We start from the raw sequence: 19397 nt of genomic DNA, 5'->3' as shown, positions 1-19397 counted from the left end.
GGACTTTACGCTGGTGGGACACCAGAGGAAGGCCTCTTCAGCATCCCAGGGTGGCGCTGCCATGGCAGCACCAGGAAACGGGTGTCCAGGCCTCCCCGCCGGCGTTGGTGCCACTTACGGCGGTGGAAGTAGTCCGGATGCTGGAGTGGGGGGCCCCAATGCTGGCACGGCCCCTTCCTGGCCTCCTGAGGACTTCCATCCTCAGGAGTCAGGAACGAGCTGTGATGGTGCTAATCGTAGCAGGTTTTCTCCATTTGAAAATTGGTTGAATAACTTTTTCTGCATTTCATGCTAGATCTTTCCTTTTGTATTTTCAACTGAGATAATCCCCACACACAAAGGTGCTTGCATACTGACAGAAGAGAAAGGATCCATTAAAGAAACATAATTAGAAACCAAGCCTTGACCAGCATTTATCTCAACCAGGAAATAGCTGTACATTCAGTAAATCCCATTTAGACTTTGAAAGAAACCCATTTATCATTTACGTCCTCTTTTGTTTCTTTCCTAATTCAAAATAGTATGTAATAGTGTACACAAATATCCAAATTGGACAGCATGAGTGCTTTTAACCATTGGATGCAACTGGACATCTATTGAGAAGAAGACACTGGCTATTTTAGAACTCAAAGGGTGCATCCAACCTATAGAATTCTGTGATATTTTCTATGTATCTATAAGAAAGGAAATTATTTTCCCCCAAACAATTTACTGTAGTCTAAGCATCAGTGAGGACTATTTATTTAATTAATTCATTCATTTATAATCCATCTTTCTCCCCAATGGGTCCCATAGCAGCTAACATCCTTCTCCTCCCCTCCATTTTATCATCACAACAACCCTGTGAGGTAGGTTAGGCAGAGTGTGACTGGCCCAAGCCTCCATGGCATGAGTGGTGATTTGAACCTGGTCTCCCAAATGCTAGTCCAATACACTTAACTAATATACCTGTCCAGAGACACCCGCAGTCCCAGGCGTGCTGGACTTGCCCAGCCACATCCCACTCGCCTGTGGGCCTCTACGTGGTGCTCCTCATTGCTTCCAATGCTATGCCTAGGCCCAGCTCTCTTCAGGGTGCCCTCCCAACACCCTGGCAGCAGCCAGCCAACTCCGGGGCTCCAAACATGGCACAAGCATCCTGCTCTCTCCACCAGACATACTGTGCAGTGCCAGTGAACTGCAGGCGAGGGGGCATGCCCCTCTCTGCCCCGGCCAGCATCAGCCAAGGCTCCACGACAGAGCCCAGGGTGAGCCACAGGAAACTTCCAAATAGAGGGAGATGGTGGCGACAAGGACGAGAGAGGGGGTGGGTGGGCCAGGGCTGGGTGGACAAACCCAACAGAGGCCAGCGAAAGCCTCACCTCCTTCCACTCCAAGGCCAGGAAACCAAAGGGAGGACCAGGAGGTGTTGGATGGCGACAGCAACCAGGAAATTGAAGGTGAAGGGGCCAGCAAGGTGTAGTTGTTAAGAGCGTCAGACTCTAATCTGGAGAACTGGGTTTGATTCCCCACTCCTACATATGAAGCCTGTTGGGTGACCTTGGACTAGTCACTGTTCTCTCTGAACTCTCTCAGCCCCACCAACTTCACAAGGTGTCTGTTGTGATGAGGAGAAGGGAAGGCAATTGTAAGCCGCTTTGAGACTCCTTCAAGGTAGAGAAAAAGCAAGGTATAAAAACCAACTCTTCTTCTTCTAATGGGGATTAGTCTGGGAGGGCGCACCAGGGACTAGGGCGGTCCTGATGGATAAGTCCTCCTATGAGAAAGGAGCCAGGTGGATGGCCACTGGAGGACCACTGGTGGAGGGGAAAGAAGGGTGAAGCAACCTCTGTTTAAAAACCCCACCTGAGCCAAGGCCGAGGAGTAGATGGGCTGGGAGGTTCCTCAGTGCAGAGAACCTCACAGCCAGGGGAAGGAGCAACGCTCTGTTCGCAACTCCCACCCATTCTGAGGTCAGTGAGACATTTCAGTTCCTCATCTTTGACAGGTGGAGGGTCTGTCAGGCAACCCTAAGGGGGAGAAGCCTCACAGTACCACACTGGCCTTCACGTGCAAAGAACCCAAGAGTCATATTAACAGAAAGTTTGAAGAAAATCCACAGGAGCCACAGATGAATCTGTTTTATTCCAAGTCACATAACTGGTCCATCTAACTCAGTGACTACCAGGTTCTGCTGAAACGAGGAGGCGCCATAGCTTACTAGTAGAGCCCATGCTTGGCATACAGACGTTCAATCCCCAAAATCTGCAGTTGAAGGACTACGGGGCAGGAAATCAACTTTGTCTGAGACTCTGGAGAACCACAGGCAGTTGTGGCATTTATTGCAGTCATCCTGGCCATGAAAAAATACCTTTCTTTTCATCTTTATAGTACTTAGGGTGTCTTGGCCCAGGCATTTGTGCTAAAAACAAGCTTTCTGTCTGTTGTGGAAGTACTTATGGGTGAGTGAATGAGGCCCAATGTCTTTGTGTGTGTGTGTGTGTACATGTTCAGTGCATTTTGGCTAACTATTGTATACTGATTTTATGCCTGTCATCTTTACTGTCATTTTTAGCGTTTAGCACTTTTCTACTTGATTGTAATGTCTCCTGATGTGCAAATGGTGTTGTTGCATAATTAATAATTAAATCCTTTTCAAAAATGCATGTGAAAATCCCAGTGTGACAACAAAATGCTTACCTCTAAACCAGACATTCCTAAGCTGTCTCTTTCCTCCCTGTAGCCTTGAGCTCTTATCTCCTAATAGTTTCATTTTGAGTTATCTGTATAACAAAAAGAATTATCAGCCAGCAGAAGCCTAGGTTAGGAAAAAAGCTACTGAATCCCCAAACCCTGAATGATCAGCCTCAATATTGGTATCTGTTATTTTTCTGTCTATCAGTTGAAAATAGTCAACAGCCATGATTAGCTTAAAGAAATCCACTCAAATCACCAAATCCCAAGTTGAACCAGTGAAAGTGTGGAATTTGTCTGCCTGTCCATATAATTAACTGGTTTTAAAATTGACACATTTGTGTGTTTGTGTGTGTAAATCATAGCAGCTACTGTAAAGAGGCTTTTAAGGTAAAAGGTGGATTGCGCTTTTTTGAGTAAACACCACCATTTGACGGTTTCAGTTTTTAAAAATTAGCTGCTTTGAGTGCTTTTAAAGTAGAAACATAGGACTTAACTTTTTAATAAATCCCTTAAATTAATTAGCATATGCTGGCTATAGCAGTCAAAGAGCCAAATTCTTCATGTACTGGCATTTATCCCTTTGACTCCAATTTTTGGGTATAATCTTTGGGAAGATGTAGTCATAGTAATGAGGAGACGCCACCCCTTCCTGCGCAGGCCAGTGTCGTTTCCAATATAATGATCAAGGCCTTACAACCCACATCAGATGTCACTAGTAACAATATCTCCAGAATTTCATGGTCCGTTACAGCCCATTCCTAAAGGGAGGGTAGATAGGTGGCGCACGGGAGTGGCACTGCTGCGCCACCTCCACAGAGGCTTCCCAGATGAAAAATAAAAATTTAAAAAGCATTTTTAAAAGTTTAAAAGGCATTAAAAAAAACGGGGAAACTCCTCTGTGGAGTTTCATGGGGCTATGCCAGCTACTTTGCTGGCGTAGCAATGCTGCAGTGTAGAGGGGTGTTCCCCTGCTGAAAGGGGTTTAGAAGCTGCCTAAAGGGCAGCTCTGCCCCCAGGAATGCCCCCTTCATGCCAGCGCAGGCACTCACTTCTGGGATTTCGCTGCTGGTGTGGCAGTGCTGGTGGCTGAGGCCAACGCTGCTGCGTCACTCCCTAGTGCCAGGATAAGTGCCCCTATGCCAGCATCTGTGCCACTTTATCATGACACAAAGTGGCCTGGACACCAGCGTGGGGTCACGCCGGCTCCTATGGTTCTCCAGGATTGCATGGATAGAGTGGCCATGGGACCAAGTATGGAACTATCCACAGAACTTCAGGATAAAACAGTGATGGACTTCAATATATTTTTTTAATTCTGCAATGATAGGGCTTCTAGAAGACTGCCTGCTAGTAAGCCCCAGAGACTTTACGGTACTTGGATCTTAATCTGCGAGTCACAGCAAAGCAGAAAAGCTAACACAGAAGAAATTTGTGATTTTGCTTTCCCTAGGAGAAGTGAGAAATTATTTTTAACACCAGCCCTGTACTGTAAAAGAAAGGTGTTCTTGTTGTCAGTGATAGGGAATGTAATGGATGGTGGTTGTATAACAATAGTGCTTGGAGGATTACTGCAAAAAGGATTCTTAAGCAACAGGCAGGCATTAAGTTTATGGGTGAGCAGGTGCATCATTATTTCAGGGTGTATTATGGGAATCAGCCTTGTTTATGTTATCTTCTTTTTTAAAGATGGCACCTCCAGAAAATGCCAGTTGCATATGCAAAAACTGGCATTTGATATGTTTAGGGCTCTCTACAGATTAGTCAACTAGAATGTATTTAATCGCCTGCCTTTGAATTGATTACTCATTATATGAATAACTGCATATGCTTACAAAACTTTGATAAAGGTGACTTTTTTTGGAATATTGGAGAGGAAGTGAAAAATATAGACATAAAACAAAAACCACATTACTTCGTATTTTATTTAGCACTTCCCAGATATTCAAAACAAGTAATCCTTACAGTAATTCTGTAAAGTAGGTCAGTATTATTTTCCTCCTTATTGCATATCAGGAGGAGGGGCTGGGAGATCAGCACAATTGAATGTTTGACAAACTAGCTCCTCTACACACGATCCATTCTCACATTCATTCAGTGTGGTGGAGCGAGAGGAGGCATGAATGTGCCTTGCTGTTCATAAAGCATAATTCCCTGTCACAGGGACGGTGCCTTCAGACATTCACTTCCTCCACACATAGGTGCTGTGCTCATGAGCCAGTGATTTTGCGGAGGTGAGGGTGGGGTCAACACAGTTGTGCCCACTCCTGCTCTCTGTGCATTGACTGAATGAATAGACCATTTGTAGAGAACCAGTGTTTGCCTGTGTTCAGTTTCAAACAGTTCACATATGTTTGTACAAAAAAGATGACTGTGTGTATGGGTAATTTGACACAGTACCAGACATTACTGTTTTCTCCTCAGTTTTCCAGATCTATGAGTCCTGTGGCAAAGAGTGGTAAACTGCAGAACTGCACTGAAAAGCTCTGCTCATGACCTGAGTTCAATCCCAACAGAAGTCAGTTTCAGGTAGCCGGCTCAAGGTTGACCCATCCTTCCATCCTTCCAGGGTCAGTAAAATGAGTACCCAGCTTGCTGGGGGTAAAGGGAAGATGACTGGGAAAGGCAATGGTAAACTACCCCGTAAACATAGTCTGCCTAGTAAACATCAGGATGTAATGCCACCCCATGGGTCAGTAATGACCCAGTGCTTGCACCTTTATTCCCCCCCCCCAGATCTGCTTTCCATTCTGTCATTGCTGCCTCCCTGTCTGCTTTTTGCCACATACTTTAAATGCAGAAAACATTAACCCTTCTATCATGACCCGTGGTTACCGAGCGAGAATACGAAGTAATGTGGTTTTTGTTTTATGTCTATATTTTTCACTTCCTCCCCAATATTCCAAATCAAAATGTTCGATTGGAGTTTTAATTTTTCTCCTTAGTCCCTTTACTTATTTTACCTCAGTAGAAATTAGACACCAGAGGCTTTTTCAAGTTAACAACCAAGAAACAAAGATTTATTAAACACTGTACAAGGGATGGACTCGGAGGGAAAAAGGTATGTAGGGAAGGCATAGAACCAGAGCTAGTTTATAAGTTTTCCTACAGAGAAGGCTTAGTTAGTACAGAATTACAATTCTTAAATTAAATTCCCAAATTCAGTTCACAGAACTTCCTATAGATGATCCTATTCAGACTCTGCTGCCTAGCTAACAGGAAAGTATGGAGATTGTACAATCTCTCTCCCCCAGAGAACAAAGAATTATGGAGATTGTTCCTCAAATCTCTCTTTCAGTTCTCTCTAGATCTACCCCACTTTTGTGGCAGTAATCCCTTAACAAACCCCCATATCTGGAATATCTCCTTCCCAGAGCCTATTCCCTTTCAGTGACCTGAGAAAGGGTCCCTTTCCTCCCAATCTCTGTCTGTCACTCTACAGGAGTTGTTTCACAACCGTTTCAGCAAATCTGAGCCCTCAGGTTCCCAGAGTCAAAAACAACTGCTGAACACACAGGTTACCAAAAACAGACACCCTCCCTTTTTTCAGAAAAGAAAGAGTGAGCGCCTTAGCTTCGCCCACTCCCTGCCAGTTTTTTCCTGCGCTTCTCTCAAAGATACTCTGTGTTCGTCACACCTTTACAGTCAGTGACTTACAAGAGAGTAAGTTGCCGTCTCTACTTTTCTATGTTCTTTACATTTGTGAAGTCACACACACACACAAGCATCTGAAGCAGGATGCAGGGGCAGAGCACAAACAGTCAAGTCCAGAGACCAAAATTATCCAACTGTGAAACAGTATAGACATAAGATTAAGGTCAAGAAAGAGTGGTTTGTGTAAGATACCTAATGAGCACTTTGTAGAAGCAAGATTTGAAATGAGGGCTTCCTGGTGTATGCTTGAGATGCTGATACCCCTCATATCTTTTAATTATTTGACCTGATTGTCCATGACCCTGGATAGAATCATCTTGCTCGTTGTGTAGCTGCAAAAGCCCCATGGCTATAAGGCACGGAAACTCCACCACCCGATTGACCGCTCAACTGCAAAGCTGTTCAACAGCCATTTCAGGTGGGCAGCAGATTGGATATTCTGTTCACAGATGATCATGGCTATTAAAGACAGCATATTCACCTATCGAACATGTTTGCTAAAAACCTTGTGGGACCCCCACTCTATACCTCAGCCTCTTAGCCACTGCTGCCCAAAAACACACTAAAAACTAATGTGTGGTAGCTTTTGGAAAGGAACTGTCATCTTTAATATTTTATTTTGCATTTCTTAGTAGACTAACAAACCAGAAGTAATGAAAAACGAACAAGTGTTTCCTTAACCTTCTGTTCCATTGATTAAAATTTGATGCCAATTAAAATTACACCCCCCCAGCCTTAATTTTGTACCTGACACCTACCAATTAAGCCAATTTAAGCCTGCGTCTGTCTGAAAAAGATTACTATAACCACCCTATCCAGGGACCTCATCCCAGCTAACCACATTCAATTTTTATTCAGAGCTGTGTTCTGAGAACAAACTAAAGATCAAAATCCAAATTCTGAATTCAAACTTAAATGGATTTTGACAGGTACACCTGATTATCATCTGTGCCATCCTCATTACAACTCCATTAATTTACTGGCCTGGAAAACTTTCCAGAAGAGTAGCTGTATTCCAGTGCTATCCTATGCAGAGGTATTCCGATCTAAATCCATTTCAATAAATGGCCTTAACTTGAAGTAACTGCACAGATTTGCACTGCCCATCTGTTGCAACAAAAAATTAGAGTGCCAGGGCACACTAAAAACTAACAAGTTTATTTTAGCAAAAGCTTTCATGAGCTGGAGCCTGTTTCATCAGATTTACAATACATATTTATTTATTTATTTATTTGTTTATTAGATTTCTATCCTGCCCCTCTCTGGCTACAGCCATGGTTCAAATATAATGCCAAACCGTAGGGCTGGATCCAACAGCCTTTGCAACCAATCTCACCCAATTCCTCTCCTTACTATAGGCCCTGTTGCGCATGACTTTTGTACACACAGGTCCAATGATTGCCAGTACAGCCATTTCTGATGGTCAAAGAGAGTTCCTCCTTCCTTTTTCATCATCAGAAAAGCTGGCTGGATCCAACACATGGTTTCACAAACTAGCCATAGATAAAACAAACAGTCATTCAGCATTCAGACAGTTGGTCAGATGCTGGTTTTGCTTCAACAAATGCCATTTTTATCAACATTTCTTTTTTCTTCAGCTCACTCCATAGCAACCCTGTTGGTATCCTGGCCTTTCCTGCAATGAGGGCAGCAGTAAGGAATAAGCCAGTTTTAAGCTAGGATATCTGTGTTCATGCATCATGTGAAACCATATTGAAGACTAGCTGCTGCTAATAAAGTCAGCCTCAAGCCATGTTTTCTGATCATGGTGTGATGAACCCTAGCTATTCATAGTTAGTGAAGCTAGTCATCTTTTGAAAAATCACACTATCCATAATTAGTATAATCAACTATAGTTTTCAATGACAGCTAAAACAAGCTGAAGTATGTCCGATTATAAATGTTTACTAGGCAGACTATGTTTACAGGGTGGTTTGCCATTTCCTTCCCCAGTTGTCTACACTTTACCCCCATCAAGGTGGGTACTCATTTTACTGACTTTGGAAGGTTGGTACGTAGGCATGCCAAGAACTTCAAGAGGAATCCAATTGCTAAGTAAACTCACCTTGTTTGAATTCCCTTGACTGCATTCGAGACAAGCTCCTGGTCAGATTGCCTCAGTGTTCCCTGAGAAAGTTTGTCTTGAGCAATTGCACTGTGCTACAGGGCCAGGTCACTGAAACTTGTGGCTGCTTTTGCCCAGTCTGGGAACTAAAGCATCTCAGTCATTGGAGAAGAGGTAGTATCCTCTGGGGTCAAGATTGGGTCATTACATTTAACAACTTATATTGCAAAGCACAAAATCTCTTATAGTACAATCCCATATTTTCTCCTGTATAGTAAGGCATATTTATATGACTGAAATCAGATAGCACCTTAAAGACTAACAAAATTTCTGGCAGGGTATGATCTTTCCTGAGCCACTAACTTCAGATACCTGAAGAAGTGAGCTGTGGCTCACAAAAGCTCATACCCTGCCAGAAATTTTGTTAGTCTTTAAGGTGCTACTAGACTCTTGCTCTTTTCTACTGCTATTGACAGACTAACATGGCTACCGATCATGACATCAGATAGATTACATTGTCTGCTTTTTGCACCTGCCCGGTTAGCAATATCTATTTGAGAAGTAATTGCATATTCAAGTAATTATCCAAGAACTAATTGCAAGATTGGCTGGCTTCATGGGCAGTCCCCAGAGACACCCAAACATTTAAGAAGTAAGACTCAACTTTTTAAAAATCTTATTTTTTCCCCTTTCACTACAATTTTTTTTTTAATGGAGGTGGCAGCAGTGGATGGGGGAAGCAGCTGCAAATAAAGCAGTGAAATTGTAATCATGTAAACGGAATGCATCCAAATTAGCTCAAGACACAGCAGAATCCTTCACCAACTGATCAGCTCCCTGCTCGCAACTACAGCAGGATGTGAGCCAAACCAGCGAGAGATCAATCATATCTAAATATATATGATGAAGGGAGGGGCGGTATTTTGCAAGGTTATACCAAAAGATAGGCAAGCATCTTCAGGGGGTAGATAAGAGTTGAAGTTCTTTGTAATTTTAAAAAACATTTTCCAATGTAAAGTCTCGTAAAATGCATTACATAATTTTATAATGATGCATGCTAAATAAGTTATATATTAAGCATATATTAAAATGATATTGTGTGTGTCAGAATATAATTATCACCTCAGAATGTCATTGAATACAATCAGTTTAAGGCAAATCCATTCAAGTTTGAACCATCTAAGTTCACGTCAAGTGAAGTTTTATTTTGATACAATATCAACTCTAAGTAAAAATCAAAGTTAGGTTATAATAAAATAAAATAATAAAAGTGGACGATTCTGGAAGGATGATTTGAAGAAGAGGAGGAAAGATACTGGGAAACATTTTCAGTTAGCCGTTTACGAATCCCACTAGACCGGAGGCAGAATTTGGCTACTTAAATAGTTATCTCCCGAGACGAGTCTGCTAAGAGAAGGGAAACTTTAGCTTCTTCCGTTCTCCTAGGAAAGGATGACACTATGGGGAGAATGTACTGTGATCTTATGTTGTGGCAGAAGGGACATGGCAACAGAACATGTTCTATTGTTTCCACTTCCTCTGTTTTGCATGGGCATAGTCGTTGATGAAAGGGAGTACGGAGATAGCTGCCTTCCAGGAGAGCTGAAGGTAAGGCATTGAAATGAGCAAGAGTAAAGGCCCTTCAATATTTGGGTACTTCCAGGAATCTAAGTTCACATAATTCACGTACTAGGAGTCAACAACAATAAGTCTAGATCAGGAGCCTGAAGGTACCTTTGGAATTCTGATACAGGGAGATGAGTGCAACCACAAAATGGTTGCCAAGGCATTTTATTTTGATTTTATAAGTAAAAGTAGAGTTTAATGAATAGGAGGGGAAGCATGACAACAAAGATAAAAGTAATAAGAATGTTAAGGTTGCAGTAATATTGTATTCATGGGATAATCCAATTAGAGTGATAAAGAAGGTATAAAAGCCAAGGATAGTAGGGTAAGAAGACTTGTATTAAATAATAAGCATTATTATTGTTTTATTAAATAGCTTGGAAAGTATTAAGCATTAAGTATGAGTATCGGTTAGATAGAAAGCTTGGGAAGCAGCGGGAATAATAATAAAGGAGCTAAGTTGAATTTTGATTTTTTTAAAATGATCAGTAAGATATCAGCGATTAATTCAAAATGTACTCCCTGAAAGATGGTACACACTGTATGCTTGTGAATGGATGTGATTGGTAGATGTTTGTTTGTTCGTTTGTAAAATTTAAATAAAAACTTATTTTAAAAAATGGTTGCCAAGGGAGGTGGAGCCAACCACAAAATGGCCACCGCATGAGGTAGAGCCGTGCAGCCAATGCAGTATTGATTTTGTGCAGCTGGGATGCAGTGCACAGTATTTCCCTACATATTTCAAATTTCTCACCCTTGTAAATGCAAGAATATCCTTCTCTTTTATTTATACACTATCTGCAGTTTTGGCATATGGCATCTGTGTGTCAAGCACTTTTGAAGGTCTCCAGTGAAAGGTGTTTTATAAGCACAAAGTTTTTCTATTTACACTGCCGTTAACAAAATAAAAGTTTTTGTCAACTGAGCAAATAGCCCATTTTCTGGCCCAGATCACTTCATTCGTAAAAAAGAACAAATGTGTGAGAGAAAAATATACAACTGAGATCTGTCATGTCAGAAGTAATCAACACATTTTGAAGAAACTTTTAGCAGCAACACCATGTTCTCCCGATGTGGTGGGTTTTAAAATTAAAAGATATATTTAGGGTCCAACATAGTATAGTCAATATAAGAAGACTTTAAGTGATCCATACAGTAATATGTGAAACTAGTTTTGTCCTATTACCTGCTGCAAATAGAAGAAGAAGAGTTGGTTTTTATATACCGACTTTCTCTACCACTTAAGGAAGAATCAAACCAGCTTACAATCACCTTCCCTTCCCCTCCCCACAACAGACACCCTGTGAGGTAGACGAGGCTGAGAGAGCTCTAACAGAGCTATGACTTGCCCAAGGTCACCCAGCTGGCTTCGTGAGTAGGAGTGGGCAACCAACCTGGTTCACCAGATTAGCCTCCGCCGCTCACGTGGAGGAGTGGGGAATCAAACCCGGTTCTCCAGATTAGAGTCCACCGCTCCAAACCACTGCTCTTAACCACTATATCATGCTTAACCACTACACCACCAAAATTCCTCTGAGCTTGGCTTGCCATGTGGAAAGATGACAAGAGATAGCAGGTGGTGGCTGGTTTCGTAGCTTTTGTATGGTGCCTAAATTGGGGGTAAATGAGGGAAATTGCCAACTGTGACTGAGAAGGCCTTGGACACCCATTCTTTAGTGAGATGGTAACCCCAATCCCAGATGAATGCCGGCTACCTGATATTTGGGGTTCTTATGCCACCTTATGAAGTCACTATCATCACATCCCAAGAAATGAGGTTTCTGCTGCTGCAAAAAGCAGGATTGCTAAGGTATCCAAAATGGTGCTGAACTCTCAAGGGATGAAGGAATTTTGCAAGAGTTCATGGAGCCCTACATGGTTAGTGTAGCTTGCTACATAGTATTTAAAGAGTGCTGAAGAGAGGCCAAAAAAGGTTCACTCCAGCTTGTGCCCAGGGCACTGATGAGCAAGAGCAGAGAAGAAGATCTGTTTGTTTTACCTGGGGTTATCATCCTTGCACCAGCAAATCCCAGGAGATTTGGCGGGGTGGGGGGGCAGTGCCTGGGGAGGGTAGTGTTTTACAGGGGGTGTATCCCATCCTCCACAACACTCCCTGATCTCTATTGTAAATATGTCACTTCTGGGTGTGGGATATGTGTTTTTTGATGTTCCAGGTGATTTTCTAGGAATCCCTCCAACCTCTATGATCTTTACTATAGAGACGGGAAATTCCTTGAGCGTCACCATCAATGCTACCCCCCTCCCATTTTCTTGTCCCGACAGTAGCCTCTTGTCCAGAGGACAAGTTGTGCGCCAAAACAGCAGCCTTAGCAGGTAGGTGTTTTTTTTTTTTTTTAAAATTAAGATCTTTAATCCTCCAAATGATGGAGCCATGAGTTAAAACATGGCTGTTATATTCCATCTGAAGAAAGATTTTGCCTTTCAGAATGGGAAATGCGGCAGGTGTCTGTTATTTTGTGCTCTTTTTTTGGCCTGTTATATAATGTTTCTTTTAGAGAAGCATTTCTGGGATCACTTTGTTACAAAAGTGACTGGTTGGCCTTGGCAATTTAAACTTATTTATCTGTTACTGGACGCAGGGAAATTTGTAACATATAAAATTGTGCAATGTGCTGTTTGTGCTGCTGGTGCTTGTACTCCATTTATCCACAACACGATGCTGAACTGCAGGGGTGACAAGTTGACCGGAATGATTCACTGTTTGTTATTATAGTGTAAGGCAGCACTGCTATATACAATAGACGGTGGCTGCTGCTAAGTTGCTAACCAACATTTATGATTTTGCATTCTTATTGACTTACGTTGCATCAACTGTGTGCACAGCATTTTTCAGAGTACAATAAGACAGGCCCCTGCCTCCAAAAGTCTACAATTTAAAACTCCAGACAAAGAAGACAACGGGTCTTTGCTTCAGAAAGACCAAAGCAGAGTTCAGGCTTCTCCAAGAAGATGCCTACCATGCCTGCTCACACTCTGTGGCTGTCATTCCAATCCAGCCAAGGGGAAAACTGAAGTGCATGGGTGTCTACATATGGATGTGCATTACAGTGCTCATACCTTTGAGCTTGATGCAAGTGTCATGTGGGGATGCATGTTGTCATCTGTTTCTACCAACCATATGCTACAAACCCACATGAGCCCAGGTTTTTGCTTTTGAAATTACATTGGTTTGATTTGATCATGCATGATGTACACCTGTCTCCAAAGTTTAAATACAAGCAAAGACTCTTGTCCAGCATTGATGATGAGTTCTTTTTACCCCTGCCAAGTTCTGTCCTGTCAGATGCCCTGTCAGTTTGTTCAAATCGTTATTGTATCATTATCATAGATCTAATTCTGAACAATGATCCCAGAATGGGGATTGAAAAATCTGCCAAATAAGGCCATGTTCGGATAGGCAGAATATTTCTGCAATCCCAGGGGAATTCCCAAGTTTGCATCAAAATATAAAAGAAGGGGGAAAATGAAACAGATTTAAAAATCCCCAAACTTTTTTTAAAAAAAGAAGAAATCTTGCAAAGGAAACTAAAAGGAATATATTTATTCCATCCCAACACCCAAAAGCTCAGTTGTTAATCGGTTTGGTCAAATGTATGATAATGAGCAACCAAAGGAGCCTGCAGTTTTTTAAAAATCTAATATATATTCTGTTGCTCACAAATCCTAGTGTTGACAGGTCTGGAAGTCATCCCCACATACATAAGGCCACAAGCGCACTTTATGGCATAAATTACTCCCTTCAAATTGCAGGTACAAAATGAATTAATGTAAAAAGTCTTAGACTTTGATGAATTTTGAAACATTCCTGGTACATACTGTGCAATGCCCACATGGGGGAAAACCCCACCTTGTCCACTTATATGGAGGGATAAGACAGGCTTGCCATTTGCCTGCAGTTGCATGCTGCAGCAGTCCAAGATAAAGTTCATGACTGTCTGTAAATAAATGTATGTTTCCTCATTTGACAGACCAGGCCCAGTGTCAGATGTCTGCATTATTGATGTGATGCCTCAGGGCCTAAGGAGGACCAGCCTGTACCCTGTTATCTGCCACCATGCAGCAGTAGCCATCATCGCCATGAATCCTCATGAACACATGAAGCTGCTTTATACCCTTGGTTCATCAAAGTCAGTATTGTTTACTCAGACTGGCAGTGGCTTTCCAGGGTCTCAGGCAGAGAAAGGTCTTTCACGTCACCTACTTGCCTAGTCCCTTTAACTGGAGAAGCCGGGGATTGAACCTGGGACCTTCTGCATGCCAAGCAGATGCTCTACCACTGAGCTACGGCCCCTCCTCTCTCTCTGAGCAGCCACCATAGTAGCAGCATTGGGCCCAGCCTGCTCCCTGGACCTCCGCCCTGTTTTGGTGTATGAACTGTAGAGTTCCTCTTGTGCTACTCTCAAGAGACCTCTCAAAGAAGGGGAAAAGGACAAAACTTACCCAAATTCACAAAAGCTCATACCCTGCCAGAAAATATTTTTGTTAGTCTTTAAGGTGCTACTGGACTCTTGCCCTTTTAAACTTACACAAAGTTAGCTTTTGTGGATGCAAATTTACACACCATATAATTTAAACATAAATACAACTCACAATAGTGCCCTCTCCGTCTGTTCCCCAGGTACTACTTGCTGATGGGGAAGTTTTCAAGGCCCCTGCTCTCCCTGCCTGTCTCATAATCCATCCCATCATTCACCCCAAACAGCCTGGTTAGCTTTAGCAGCCCTTCTTCCAACTGCAGGTAGCTCTGGGCACCCTGTAGCTACTAGCTAGCCTCCTCAGCCATGTCAGCTGATTTTACTAGCAGAAACAGAATCTAGACATTTCTGGCCTCAAAAAGGGGAACTACTATTTGGAAAAAAGAGGGCATCTGGCCACCCTACACCCTGATGACTGCTGACTGGGCAGCACCAGCAGCTAGGAGCTGTTGCCATGGCTTGCTAACATCCTTCTCTCTCTGGGCAGCAGTAAAAGGAGAGGGCTTGCCTTAGAGGACTAGATCTCTTTCCCTCATCTCATTGCCTATGATGTTGGCAGGTGTCTCCTTCTCTTCCTTCATCTGTGCTGCTGCTAGACAGTGGACAACTGCAGATGCTGCTCAGCACTATTAAATCAACCACCTGAGCCAGCAGAGTTGGCAGCTAGAAATAGCCACCATGAGCTACCAAGAGGGACAGGAGTAATTGACGGTGTGTGGGTGGCAGCTCCGGGTAGCAACCATTCCTTCCTGCTTTCTGTGGCAATCGGAGGTGGCATCAACCACCACTGCCTGCCCGAAGGAGAAGAAAGAAGAAGGCAGGCGGGGGCGGGGGGAGGGGGACGACGACATCTGACAGCATCTTGCTGAGCACCCTCCCCCCCCCCCAAAAAAAAACCCCTCTGAAGCCAGCTCTATTTCAAATATGTTCCAGTGTATGCTGATAATCACATTTAGGGAATGATGAGATTTTGAATATTTACACAATAAATCTAGAATTGTCAACACACACCAAATTTTAGACATTTGCTGTTGCATCTGGAGCATACGTGGCTTGGTTGTGTGTGTGTTTTTAATACTGTGGTTTTCAATTGTAAGCTGCTTCCAGCAGGTCTCTAAAGAGGCCGCATAGAAATGTTCTAAATAAACAAATAAACACACCAAGCTGATAATGGCTGTATAGCCATATGTCATAGCAAATCACAGACACATTATAATATCATCTGCTTTGGCTTGAATTCAGGCTAATGTTTCTGTGAGTACAAAAACTTCAGCCTGCAGAACAAGATTTTCCTGCCTGCCCCCTCTTGGGGCAGCCCCAGATGCCCTCCAGTCATGTCCTTGGGTCTTCTCTCCCCAGAAATAGGATTTTGAGTGGTATTTCAAGCTGCCGCAGGAGGGGAGAGGCAGGAAGGTCTGGTGTGCTGATGGAAGTCCTTGCACCCATGGAATCGTTAGTCTGGATCCAACCCATTTGGCATAACCCAGCCACAGTAAAACATTCTAAGCCCCACTGATTTATGGGAGAGATTTACATACGTGCTTCACACACTTACTGAATTTTTCTTACAGTTCACAATGCACTTTATAGTAGATTGGCATAGGCAAAACCAGACATTTCCGTGTTCCCAGGGAGCTTGCAATGCCAAATGTACCTCCTGCTTGTAAAATCAATTTTGTGCACTCCAATTTTGGGTTGTATGGCTGTATCTTTGATCTGATTTTATTATTTTCTCCCTATAGGGGCTTGGAAGGTGATGGTGTGTGTGTGGCTAGGGTTCTTTTGTTCTGTTTTTGCTTTGTTTTGGTTTCCTTTCTCCTCTACTTAAAATATGCATTGGGCATATTTATGTTTATCTTGTAGCTCTATTGCCTCTATTGACGATTGTCATTCATTGGATTTTTAATGATTGCAGCATTTTATTTGCTATGCTGATGTAATGGTTTTGTTAGCTGACTTAGAACCTTTGGCTGAAAGAAAGCTTTTAAAAAAATATTCAGTATTCCCTAAATAAATAATTGCTATCTCAATATTGGGCTCTCAGTTCTCAAAGCTGTTCATGTATCGATTGTAAAATGCAAATATAAAACCAGTTTGTTTTGCCTTTCATACCCTCATTTGCCTAAAAGCTCCAAATCTGGTAGCATAAGTGGGAATGTGAATGTTGCTGTGTTTGGTATTTAAATTCAGTCTATGAGAAATTGCTTTGAACCTTTGCCCTCTATGATATTTTAAACCTTTTCACTTTGTCACCACATCAAAGATTATTTATCACATTTGTATCCTGCCTTTCCTCCAAAGCAGCACAGGGACATGGTTCCCTCAACTGTTTGTCCTCCGAACAACCCTGTGAAGTAGGTTAGCTGAGAGAGAATGACTAGCTCAGAGTCCCCCCTAGGGTTGCCAACCTCCAGGTACTAGCTGGAGATCTCCTGCTATTACAACTAATCTCCAGCTGATAGAGATCTGTTCACCTGGAGAAAATGGCCGCCTTTGGCAATTGGACTCTATGGCATTGAAGTCCCTCCCCAAACCCCGCCCTCCTCAGGCTCCACCTCCAAAACCTCCCGCCGGTATCAAAGAGGGACCTGGCAGCCCTACCCACTGAGTTGCATGACAAACAAGGGTTTAAACCTGTCTCTCCCTGGCTCTGTTGCAGTGCTGTAACTGCTATGCTACTCTGGGGGAATTGTGAGAATGCCAGCTGTGATCTAGTGAAAGTACAGCTAATTCTGTTGGATTCTGTTCACAGGTCTGAAGCGCAGCTACACTTGTAACATCTGTAACGTCACTCTAAACTCAATAGAACAGTATCACGCACACCTGAAAGGCTCCAAACATCAGACCAAGTGAGTATTTCTCTTTGATGGCCAGGTGGATGGCTCAGGTCAGTTAGGGAGGCTGAGAAAGACCTAAGAGCAAAATGGTTGATTGGGGGGGGGGGGGAGAAAGGTTGAGAGAGCTTTGGATTGCAGTCCTGGATAGTCATAATGTCTGGGCTCTCCTCTGCTCAGCTCGCAAATGGCTCACCAATTGAGAGCTGAATTTACAAATGCTTGGGAAGGGGCAAGGGGGAAGCTTGCTTTGCACTCAGATGGATTGCATCTTTTTTTGCACATGTGTGTTCTTACATTGCTGCTAGGGAATTTTCAAGAGCCAGTATATTGCTCCATTTAAATGTTACATGCCCTGCCCCTACAGTAGCAGCAGCCTGTGGGGTGGGTTGCAGGGAATATCCCAACTCCCATCACTGAGTACCACTGAAGGAGGAAATGGCACCATTACCAGGAGGCAACAAGAGGTGGTGAAGGAAATGCCAGACCCACAGCTGCAGCACCCTGCGTTACCAGGCATGCGGCTACTGAGTGGCTAGTAGCTGTGTAACTGGCTAGTAACTGGCAGGCTCTGTCAGTAGCTGTGGGCCTGCACAGTGCCACAGCCAGGGTTCCAGCAGTTCTGTCACTACCTCCCAACACTCGCTGGTGAAGGTACAGCCTTCTCCTCCCTCTTTGGTAGTTCTTAGTGGCAGGGGCTGGGATGTTCCCTGCCACCCAACTCATGAGCTGCTGCTGCAGTGTATTAACAGTGCCGGCCCAGCCGCTGACGGTTTCAATAGCTTTGAGGAATTTGGATCTTGCATTCACAGAAGAACAATAGTTGTAATACAGTTGCAATAGTCTCAGTTTTAATTTTCAGGGGTAAGAAAACGTATCTCAGAATACAGTTGAGTATCCCAATCTGGGTAAATTCCCATATAAACCCTGCTATTTTTGAACGTTGATGCCACTGAACATTACCAAGTAATGGAAGCCTAAGATAGACTTGTGTAGCAGGAGATATATTCTGAAGTCTCATGGGGTACATTCTTCCTGAGACCACTTCAAAATGCAGGGTGTGGAACATTTTGTCATGCAGTTCTTCACTGTATCGTTCGAAAAATGATACAGTTCAAGAAGGCTTATGCCACCACCCTTTTCAGGATGCGTAGATTGGTCCCAACTTTGGGAGAGGATTTTCTTAGCTGTACACAGTTTCCCCTTCTCCTCTGTTTCTTGCCTGGGTATTTGTTTGTCTTTTCTAAAAGGAAGCACGAAATGTATTTGCTATCTGCCCCTTTTGCTCTCTTGCAATGGAAAAATCTTTCCTTAGCAATGGTCTTTCTTTTTCTTTTTTTTGTCTTGTAATTTCCTCTGTGTATCACACCTATTCACAGCATCTCTGAATATGAAAGGCCTTGGCCTCTGGACCTGGACCTTTCCATTCCATTTTTTTTATTGAGTCTGTTCTTCAGAAGATACAAAAGATTTTTCTTTTGGCCTCTTGTACCTCTTGGGCTGAAACTACCGATGCGGCTTTATTAAGGAGAAGGAGAGCTTTGCTCCAAAGGGGTTTGCGGAAAGTTAACCTTGCTTAAATTGGACTGCCAGCAATGCAGGTGGTTAGAGTGAATTATAAGGAAATGCCCAATGTTTTGACTATAAAACTAAACCTGATTGCACTGTACTATAGCTCAGTTAATTAACCACATTTGCAAAGCAATTTGACCTGATGCTGTAGGAATGTCCCCAGTAAGGTTTAAACACAGGTGTATAGTACAAAAACAGCAAAAGGCAGGTGACAGCATCCTATTAAGTTCATTGAAGTTAATGGAGTTAGAAGGGTGCTGTAAAGAACTAATGTGATAATGAAAGTAATGAAACCAGCAATAAAATCAAGCCATCAGTAGTAAAAAAAATCAATAACGGAAGTCAATAAAATTGACAGAAAAAAGATAGATCACCCTAGAAGATCAATTCAATATGTTACAGAGCACTGTTCTGAACAGAACAATCTCACTGGCTCTCTATAAAGCCAAAGACAGTAAGGTACCCCCTTGCTGTCTT

The 19397-nt window shown here is 42.9% G+C and overlaps 1 protein-coding gene across 3 annotated transcripts in view; it reads left to right on the top strand.

Moving 5' to 3' along the window:
- ZMAT4 (zinc finger matrin-type 4) overlaps positions 1–19397 on the top strand; it is a 157357-nt gene that overhangs the window by 104466 nt on the left and 33494 nt on the right. For 2 of the 3 annotated variants that reach the window (XR_008933772.1, XM_056860602.1), the window contains exon 6: positions 17267–17363. The exons of the other annotated variant lie outside the window; for it this stretch is intronic. Coding sequence is in view for 1 of the 2 variants with exons in the window: in XM_056860602.1 (XP_056716580.1) it covers positions 17267–17363 (97 nt within the window). In the remaining variant the exon portion in view is untranslated. The remainder of the gene's footprint in view (positions 1–17266; positions 17364–19397) is intronic. 3 annotated transcript variants of the gene reach the window in all.

Source organism: Euleptes europaea, chromosome 14, assembly GCF_029931775.1.
Source record: "Euleptes europaea isolate rEulEur1 chromosome 14, rEulEur1.hap1, whole genome shotgun sequence".
Classification (NCBI taxonomy): Eukaryota; Metazoa; Chordata; class Lepidosauria; order Squamata; family Sphaerodactylidae; genus Euleptes; species Euleptes europaea.
This window is presented reverse-complemented; position numbering and strand designations above follow the sequence as displayed.